This window comes from Chelon labrosus (assembly GCF_963514085.1).
Source record: "Chelon labrosus genome assembly, chromosome: 3".
NCBI lineage: Eukaryota > Metazoa > Chordata > Actinopteri > Mugiliformes > Mugilidae > Chelon > Chelon labrosus.
In genome coordinates, this window is record NC_140339.1 from 789471 (window position 1) to 800246 (window position 10776).

Below are 10776 nucleotides of genomic sequence, written 5' to 3' on the forward strand. Positions count from 1 at the left end.
AGTCTTCACACTTTGTTTTAATTTGCAATACCACAGGTATTCCATTTATTTATTTTGTAATAAAGATAAAGATTATAGGTAGGCCTATTGATATTAATAATAATATTAATAATAATTGTGTGCAGCACTTAATAAAGGTCTAAAGGTCAAATAAATAAATAAATAAATAAAAGAATAAAAAAAAACATTGAAATTATAATAACATGAGTAATAGAACAACTAGCCAGCCTATGTCTATCCAGGTGAGCATGTTCAGTAGACATTTATATGTTGTCTGTCACTGCTTGATCTCGAGCAGTACCGCGGGAAGTAGGGGTGCTGGGGGTACTGCAGCCCCCCCCCTGCTGGTGGGGCTGCTGCACCCCAAAAATGTATTTACCCAAAAATAAATACACGAAATAAAGTGAAAAAAGTGGGGAAAAAAGAAAATGCTAAAAGTTAAAACTGGAAACACTAATAACTATAAACTGTATAAAAGCACGCCTTTACACAAGGTGTTCAGCACCACATTTACATGGACAGCTGTGACAAATTGTTTACCGTTGCCAAAGTGATCAGCACCATGAACAGTTACACGGACTCTGTGACACATTGTTTCTTCTGGTTCCACTATGTATGTGTATGTAATATTGTTTTGTGAAAGTTAAGATTTTTGCACTCTTAATTAATATGGCCGAGGCACCGGGTTCATTGTCATTACAAACCTACGACCAATCAACTCTGAATTATCTTTGAATTAAAAGTTCCTTTCAGTTTTCGATTGAGAACTGATCTCATGTCTTGCGTTTCTTGATTTTCTCTTTATTTCTAATAATGAGATTCATATCAGTGTGTATACTACACGTAGGCTACACATGCTTCACTTATCATTATGTATTTTCTGGGTGGCTTCGTGAATAAATAACGCAGTTGACTATGTGTCACCGCTGCATGTAACAATATTGCCATGGTGTAGGAGTCAAGCCGCGCTGGTATATATATTTTATTAATGTTGCAGCGCAGAGCTTTTTTTTTCTCAGCACCCCCTTCTGAGAATATGTTCTCGCGGCTATGATTTCGAGCATGTGATGAAAATTCGGCAAATATAGTTCATTTTAAAACTAAATATCAATTTTTAACTGAAAAAAACAACAAAATACCAGATGCAGACATGCTATTATTTTTCAAAAAGCAATTAAAAAAAATAGGCCATGACGACTTTTGGGGATTGCCTCATGGGGCCGGTTCAAGTGGTGCGGGGCAGAGGGGCTGGGGGGCCGGTCAAAGGGGGGTGGTGGGCCGGAGTCGGCCGCGGGCCGTAGTTTGGTGACCCATGGTCTAGGGCTTTTGTGAATTCGGGGGTCGGCCATGTGCTGGATAAAGCTCTCTCTTTGTCGCTATGCATGCACAAGCCGGTTTGACTGTTTATTTCAGCACACACGCGGCAGAGAGTAAACACCAGTTTACCTCATTGGTTTTGTAAGGCAGAATAGGCAGAGGAGGATGCACGACGGCTTTGATCAGACCAAAGTAAATACACGGATCTTTAAAATCCTGACAGATAATTTCAGGGTGACCCAGAGGGTAGTCAAAGTGCGCGTTGACATAGGGGTACAAGGATGTGACGTTCACGTAACGAACCTGCTCAGTGTCACTCGCCGTGTACCTCAGACGGATGGGACAAGTTCTACCTCCAAACAGCACATCGCGAGGCGTTAAAGGCTGCGGAGCGCGATGATGACTCAGGAACTGTTTCACCCGATCGTCAGACTTTGTCATGCGGGTCCAGTCATGCTCCCATATGAACTGTACCGAGACCTTTAGCTTAGACCGCAGGTTTAACAGTTTTTCTTGCCAGGCCCAGTGGAGCTGCTCAAAGGGAATCTTTGTCAGGGGGTTAACTTCGTGAGGGAGAAACACTTGGGACACCCGTGAAAGAAACAGCCGAGAAACTCCCACACCTTTTTTACTCCGTCAATTTCTGCATACCCGTCTACAACGTATTTCCCCAGCCTCTTCTCACCTCCGTTGAGAGCGTGTCCAATAGCGACATTTTCGCTGTGTGAAATCCATTCTAACCACAGAATCCCCGCGTTCGAGTAGTTTTTGAATTGGTGGTTGTAGTTATCGGTGGGCGGAAGGGCCAGAGTGTGGGGAGGAAGAATATGTTCCAGAATTCTCTGAGGGCCCTTCTTCTCCTTGCTCGGCGCAGATGTCCTCTCCTTCTCGTCCTTCTCGTCCTTCTAATCGACCGTATCACCATTCGGAGCGGCTGGGGCCTGGAGCCTTCTGAATGGTGAGAGACAGATTTTAAATATAACCGGACGTTGTTTAAAATAAAATTTTCAGATAAAATGTTCTTACCGACAGCCGGATCGCTCTATTGTTCCTCTGTCTGGGGTTTACGGGGTAAGGCAAATCCTCAGTGCTGGAGCTGTCATTCCCTTCTTCACCTTTCCAAACCAAATGTTAGAAAATATCACGACGAGACACATCACTTACTTTAACATTTTATCAGCGCATCATTGATAAAACGTTCTTACCGGAAGTCACCTCACTCTTCTCCGGAGTGTCCGGTATGATGATTATGGGGTAAGATGGGTCCTGCTCATCAAGTCCCTGCTCACCTTCTAACGTCAGTTCAACCTCTGTCAAAGTATAATTCAAATAAAAGTATAATACCAATAAAATACAATACACATATAAATTCTGTGTGTGTCTGACAAAGAGTCAGCTACCTTCAGCAGTCTGAGGCACTGACCAGGCTACAGTCTGAGCAGGAAATGCTACAAACAGAGAAATGTGGCAGAGGGACACCCCCTTATGGATCCACTCTAAATACTCCCATATGTTCAACTTTGACCTTTATCGATATATCAGCCTTTTACGGTATCCTACTATCCCATGCCCACCACCCCCACACCCCCCGCCCTTCACCACACAGCCCTTCCGGGGTCATCAATCATCCAGAGTGACAGAGGCTATAGTCTATTTTTTTTTTTTTTTACCTCCAATAAAGATGAAACTCAACGATCAAACTGCATCTGTCCTGGGGAGAAGAGGTGGCACCCAGATCAGTTCAGAGCTCTGGTGTCTTACACTGAACCCCATTATTAATTTACCACCAGTTAAAGTCAGGTATGGACTTTTAAAGATGTCATACTGTATGTACTGTACGTCTTCACTGGTGTTATATGTTACTGGATTATCACGTCCTCAGAGTCTTAAAACATTTACCCTTTAACATTTTAGACAGTTTCCAAACCTCTGAGAAGTAAAAAGAGGTTTGTGTGTGTTGTCTTTGTGAACAGACAGAAGACGTCTCGAGTCATCACCTACGAGGAGTTTCAAAAAGCTCTGGAGGATTTGGCTCCAAAGAGGTTCAGGGGTCAAAGCAAAGAGGAGGCGCTGCAGTCCATCTTCAGACTGGTGGAAGGCCGAGAGCCCACCAACGTCGGAGTGACGGTGAGACCTGAAGACATGATCTAGTTTGAATGTCATGAGCTCAAGACTAGACTGAAACTTCTCAGCCATCACAGCCAAAGATGGAAGAAGTGAATCCTGCAGCTCCAGAGTCCAGAGCAGTTTTCAGGTTCATTAAAACGTGATCAGACCTGCTGCTCAGCTATAACATCCTCTCAGTGTTACTTGGCCTCTGGCTTGTGTTCACGCCTCAACGCTCAGCTGCAGGAAACAAGTCCAGAGCTGCTCCACAGACAGACATCTCACTCTGCTGCCATGTTTCAAAACCATCAGATTATCCAGTCCTCAGAGCCTGAGCCCAGAGGGGAGGCAGGTCAGAACCTCTTCAGATCATTAAACACTCCTCAGTCGTCCAGGGAAAGCTAATCTGACTGAAAGTATACATTTAACTGGAAAGACAATGATTATAGAGATTATCCACCTTATTCCTAGCTCCCATGAGCCCTTGCGTGAATTATGGGCGAGACTTCCGGTACGGACCGGAAGCGGTATTTTTACATGCTAGCTGTCAGCGCGAATCCACTTTCTCTGACTACTTCGACACGTAAATCATGTGGGAACACCAGCTCAAACAAGACGACATTGCAATCCCGCTGCCTGATAATATAGAGGGGTGGGAGGATGACATGAAGAAGTGGCCTAAAATAACATACAGTGGCGTAGTTAGCTACTTTAACTCTGCCGCTTCGGACGGGGAGGCATCATCTAAAAAGCTCTGAGGCGCATCAGTACCTGCACAGTAATAAAAGTTGGACGCGTTTTGTTAAAAGAGATCGTGGCGTGGGACACAATCTTATTTACCTTAAAGCAGACGTAGAGGCCAACTCATCACCGAGCCTTGGTATTAGTGTCATCATCGGCAGAGCATGCAGCCAGGCTGCTACCATCCTTTGGAAGGTATATGTTTATTGTTCTGGTAGTTTTAATGACAATTTTCTTTGCTTTTAATGTAGGACTGCAACAAACGATTATTTTTGTAATCAATTAAATGTAATTAAAACTATTTTTAAGGGGCAGGTATCATAAGTTTTCTTCTTCCTGCTCCTTTTCATTGATGGTGTTACGTATATAATCATGTAATGTATTTAATCTATGAATGGAATAAATAGATATGAATGAACGAATGAATCTTTAATTTATTTTCAATTTAGGTTGAGAATGCTGTGAGACAGGGAAAGACAGGGACATCATGCACTGATGCACAGAGAAAGTGGAATTATTCTATTATTGAACAAAATATTACACTACCAGTCAAAAGTTCAGACACACCCTCTCATTTAATGGTTTTTCTTAATTTTCACGATTGTTTACATTGTAGATTCTCACTGAAGACGTCAAAACTATGAATGAACATGTATGGAATTATGTAGTAAACAAAGTGTGAAATAACTAAATATGATTTATATTTTAGATTCCTCAAAGTAGCCACCCTTTGCTTTGTTGACAGCGCTGCAAACCCAATGAGCTTCATGATGTAGTCACCTGAAATGGTTTTCACTTCACAGGTGTGCCTTGTCAGGGTTCATTTGTGGAATTTCTTGCCTCTTTAATGGGGTTGGGACCATCAGTTGTGTTGTACAGAAGTCAGGTTGGTATACAGCTGACAGCCCTATTTGACAACTGTTACCTGATTGGTATGAATTCTAAGTAAAGAGAAACGAGTCCATCATTACTTTAAGAACTGAAGGTCAGTCAGTCCAGAAAATTGCAAAAACTTTGACTGTGTCCCCAAGTGCAGTTGCAAAAACCATCAAGCGCTACGATGAAACTGGCTCACATGAGGACCGCCCCAGGAAAGGAAGACCAAGAGTCACCTCTGCTGCTGAGGATAAGTTCATCTAAGTCACCAGCCTCAGAAATCACAAGTTAACATCTCCTCAGATTAGAGCCCAGATCAATGCCACACAGAGTTCTAGTAGCAGACACATCTCTACATCAACTGTTCAGAGGAGACTGCACCAATCAGGCCTTTATGGTCAAATAGCTGCTAGAAAACCACCACTAGGGAAAAGCAACAAGCAGAAGAGATTTGTTTGGGTCAAGAAACACAAGGAATGGACATTAGACCAAATCTGTGCTTTGGTCTGATGAGACCAAATTTGAGATCTTTGGTTCCAACCAACGTGTCTTTGTGCGACGCAGAAAAGGTGAACGGATGGTCTCTACATGCATGGCTCCAACTGTGAAGCATGGAGGAGGAGGTGTGATGGTGGGGGGGGGCTTTGCTGGTGATACTGTTGGGGACCTATTCAAAACTGAAGGCACACTGAACCAGGACACAGGACAATGACCCCAAACACTCCTCCAGGCTGTGTAAGGGCTATTTGACCAAGAAGGAGAGTGCACCAGATGACCTGGCCTCCACAGTCACCTGACCTAAACCCAATGGAGATGGTTTGGGATGAGATGGACCGCAGAGTGAAGGCAAAAGGGCCAACAAGTGCTCAGCATCTCTGGGAACTCCTTCAATACTGTTGGAAAACCATTTCAGGTGACAACTTCATGAAGCTCATCAAGAGAACGTCAAGAGTGTGAAAAGCAGTAATCAAAGCAAAGGGTGTCTACTCTGAGGACTCTAAGATATGAATCATATTTAGAGTTATTAAACACTTTTTTGTTTACTACATAATTCCATGTGTTCATTCATAGTTTTGACGTCTTCAGTGAGAATCTACAATGTAAATTGTCATGAAAATAAAGAAAAACCATTAAATGAGAGGGTGTGTCCAAACCTTTGACTATTACTGTATATATTATACACTGTTATTCTTGTGACACTGCTGTCAGTCCTCTTTAGCACCCAGTGGTCTCTCACAACCACAAGTAGGGTACGGGCTCTCCGTGGGCTTTTTGTCAACAAAATGAAACGAGCACACGTACAATGTTTTCGGTGTTTTTTTTATTGTTTTTTTTTTCAAGTTGAGTTGTTTCAGCCACATCCTTCTGAGTTCCTCATCCCTCGGTAGGCGATGGAAACTGTACCGACTCTCACAACAACATTCCCTCTTCGTCCGGGTGCATGTTCAAAACACTGCTCTTGTAGCCACAGATTCAACTTCGCCTGGTTATTAGTACAACCGCGAACAGCGCAACATGTTCCCGAGCTGCGCAAGAACATTTTTAAATGCTGCGGGAGCTGATAATCGTTTAATAAATAACAGTAAAGACCAGTAAATTTCCAAATAAACCGCTACGGGAAACGAAAACCGCTAGCAACCGCTAGCAACCAATGGCTCACTGCTACTTCCGGTCTGTCACCGGAAGTTGCGCCCATAATCGTTTCTACATCAGCGCCCCCAGGAATAAGGTGGATAGAAAGTCAGATTATGTTCCTGAGTCATGTTTTCAATCAGGAACACTCTGATAACAACCTTTAAGATGATTACCTGTGACGTTTCTATGAAACATTTCAGCGTTCCCAAAGCAGACCTTCTTCTATCTACTCAACATGAAGCTCAATGTACTTTAATCTTCACATATCTGTCTGTTAGTGGGCGGGTCTCACATGGATAAGAACACAAAGTCACATTATGTCTGAGGGTTAGATGCTTCATGTGAAGGTAACCATCTACTGCTTCATCCCTGGTTGGACGTCACTTTTAGATTCATTAACTGTATTGATGTGTTAGCTGACTCATTCATCTGGAAACTCAAACTTTAATATGGTCAGTATTCTGTAGTTATTTATTTTAGTCTAGAATAAACCAAAATCAAAGCTGATAAAAATATAAGAACTAAGATTAGAACCCAGTGTGTATCCATGAAGGTAGTCCTCTGTTAGTCAGTATTACAGTAACTAGTGTGGATGTGTGGTGAGGTGGTAGTAGTTGATCATCTAAACAGAATCATGGAGTCCACTCAGTCAAAGGCTGCACCCAAACAACAACAACAAACACTGAACGTTTAAAAGAAGAGAAAAGTTTCCTGGAGACAGCGTCAAGGAGAAACATCTTCCAGAGAGGGTTAGGGAGTTTATGGCAGCGTTGGATGACCAGAACATTTCTGGAGTAGAGAACACAAGGTACCAGCTACCCTCTCCACACTACATTAACTTTGACTGAAAGATTTATTGGACTGAATCCAGTCCACTCTAGGAGAAGACAAGGAAGACAAGGACAGACTTTAGGACGACACAGGAGACCAACTCTAGGAGAAGACAAGGAAGACAAGGACAGACTTTAGGAAGCTACAGGAGACCAACTCTAGGAGAAGACAAGGAAGACAAGGACAGACTTTAGGAAGACACAGGAGACCACCTCTAGGAGAAGACAAGGAAGACAAGGACAGACTTTAGGAAGCTACAGGAGACCAACTCTAGGAGAAGACAAGGACAGACTTTAGGAAGCTACAGGAGACCAACTCTAGGAGAAGACAAGGGACATAAGGACAGACTTTAGGAAGCTACAGGAGACCAACTCTAGGAGAAGACAAGGAGGACAAGGACAGACTTTAGGAAGCTACAGGAGACCAACTCTAGGAGAAGACAAGGAAGACAAGGACAGACTTTAGGAAGCTACAGGAGACCAACTCTAGGAGAAGACAAGGAAGACAGAGACAGACTTTAGGAAGACACAGGAGACCAACTCTAGGACATTTAGGACCAGATCAGGGGGAAGAGAAACTTGATTGAAACGTCCCTAATAATGATAATAATGATATAAGGTTTGTTTATACGATTATCTAAATCTTTTTCCTTCTCTAATTCCAGCCCTCCATCAGCTGTTCCACTGTTCAGCCTGTAGAGGGCGGTCTGGAGCAGACAGGTGTCCTCAGCAGTATTCTGCTGGGACGTTGACCTGAGTAGATTTATTTAAGTCTTCTGTGTCTCTATCAGAAAGTGGCGAAGACGGCGGCGGTGGACCGTCTGACGGACACGTCCCGTTACACAGGATCACACAAGGAGCGGTTTGATGACACCGGTAAGGGCAAAGGTCGAGAAGGCCGGGAGGAGATCGTGGAGAACACGGGCTACGTTGGAGCGTACAAGAACGCTGGGACGTACGACGCCAAGACCAAGCCGGAGAAATAAGGAGGGAGGAGGAAGTACAGCTCCTCTACAGCACTTAGACTGGACCAGACCCTGAACGCTCTGTGTTGGAACTGGTTTCAGATCAGATCAGATCAGAAGCAGCGCCCCCCTGAGTCTGAAATGTTCATCACACATCTGGACTGAGTCTTCAGTCTCTGTAGTCTCACTCAGACACGACTCTGTGTCCTCAGTCCACAGTGTGTGAGACAGTTTCCAGTCCGGCCCAGAATAATTAAAGCTGAAATGACTTCCTGTTTGTTCTTGATCTCACAGCTCCTCCTGTAATTTAAATCCTGTCCAGAGACGCGTCCTCACATGAAACATTCAGGCCAGAACCAACAGAACTGTTAATAATAAAAAGTTCAACGGATCACAGATCACTGAGACACTGTTCTACAGAGACTCTTCTCTCTAACTGGACATCAGAGGTTTCATCAGGAAGTGGACGTCACACCAAATCTACAAAACATCTTTAATGTGTCTCTCTCTTTGCCTCCCCTTCAGCTCTGTGGCGCCCCCTAGGGGAGGCATTTGTCTTTATCCTGCTGAACGTTGACTACACAACATATCCTGTCTTCAAATGTCCTGAAGAACCAGGAGCTAAATTAACTCCAGTAATCTTCATTTGTCTGAAAGAGGCTTTAGTCATTCCTTAGTTCAATCTTTCTTAATGTAACTCAGACCTGATTCATATTTTGACAGCATCTAGATTCACTCTCATCTCATTGATGTTTCAACTCTGAAGACGTTTGGGGATTCTCTGATCTGAAACCTGTAAATTTTAAAAGATATTTTCTGCTAAAGAAACATTTTCAACATGCTTCATCATCTTTGTGTTTGACTTGAACTTTTTACACATGGAGTTGATGCAGGTGACTCTACTGAATGAATAAAATCTCTGAAAGAGCTTCATGTTCTCTTGTGTTCTGTTTCCTCTGCAGGAACATGTGGAGGAACTTTCCTTCCTCTCTCCAAATGTTGGGTTTGTTCAGATGCAGTTGCCTGTTAAAGATAAATGTGCTGCCAAATATACTCTGCCTGTCCAGTTCATTAGGTACACTAGTGAATGCATTCTAATATAACCACCCTGCACTGAATCTTCTCTTCATGAAGGTTCTGGTATTACAATGACTGAGTGAGCTGTTGATTCAACTGTGTTTTTAAAAATCTCTTTAAATATTTTGGGTGACAAGCTGTCTTCACTTTGTGGAAAATTTCTGACAAGAACACGTCAAACACGTAAGTTCCTCAAACCGTCTCATGAGGAACCAGGTCCCAGTTGAGGAGGTGTGAGACCTACAAATGTGTGTGGTCACAAATGTTTGAGTGACTGTATTTTATGTGTTTTTTTGTTTTTGAATGAAAAATAAAACTGAGACAAATTTAATGTCTATGGATTATAGCAGAGTGTACGTCTCTAACTCCACCACAAGGGGCAGTATCCCCGCTAGTGAGCACTAATGGTGGTCACGGCGTCAGGTCGACGTTCTTCAGTAGTGATGGGAATTCCGGCTCTTTTTGGAGAGCCAGTTCTTTTGGCTCGGCTCACTAAAAAGAGCCGGCTCTTTCGGCTCCCAAGTGCCTCCTCAGATTTTCTGTTGCTTAAAGTATATTTATCACCAAAAATACTGCAAAACTATGTGTAAAATGAATTACTAATGTAAAAAACATACACTATATCAAATATTTATCATTTATATGGCTTTATTTAGCAACTGAACACACTCAAACTTGAACAGAGAATAAAAAATTTTAACAGAGAATAAAAAAAATATATAAATAATAAAAAAATAAATAAACTATAAAGTATGCTATAAAAAACAAAGACCCATCCAGGGCTCAAGACTCCTTTTTTCACCAGTTTAAAAAACAAAACAAACAAAACAGAAAATTCACTGGTTCCACATGTGCAAGAAGATGGACTATTTACATTGAAGCATTTGAGCTGCTTATAACATTGAAATGGGTCCAAATTTTACTACGTTTCCTGCTGCTGTCGCTCATTTTCTCACCGTTTCTTCGTCGTTCTCTCTCTCTCTCTCTCTCTCTCTCTCTCTCTCTCTCTCTCTCTCTCGCTCGCTCTTTCGTCCTCTCTCTCTCTCTCTCTCTCTCTCGCTCGCTCTTTCGTCCTCTCTCTCTCTCTCTCTCTCTCTCGTTCGCTCTTTCCTCCTCTCTCTCGCTCTCTTGTCTTCCTCCGTGTGTGTGTGCTCACTGCTGTGTGTGTCTGACCCTCCCTTCCCCCCGCCCCTACTGCTCTTTGTGTGGACACTGCAGTTGTCGCCACA

At 42.9% G+C, this 10776-nt stretch overlaps 1 protein-coding gene across 1 annotated transcript; it reads left to right on the top strand.

The window, feature by feature from the left end:
* Nucleotides 1-1716: 1716 nt before the first annotated feature.
* Nucleotides 1717-9772, top strand: LOC311486100 (tubulin polymerization-promoting protein family member 3-like; the record flags this gene model as incomplete). Its single annotated transcript, XM_084541863.1, has 3 exons — nucleotides 1717-1743; nucleotides 3232-3444; nucleotides 8297-9772. The coding sequence occupies 3 exons, from the start codon at nucleotides 1717-1719 to the stop codon at nucleotides 8489-8491; spliced, it is 435 nt and encodes a 144-aa protein (XP_084397989.1). The 3' UTR covers nucleotides 8492-9772.
* Between the last annotated feature and the right edge of the window lie 1004 nt (nucleotides 9773-10776).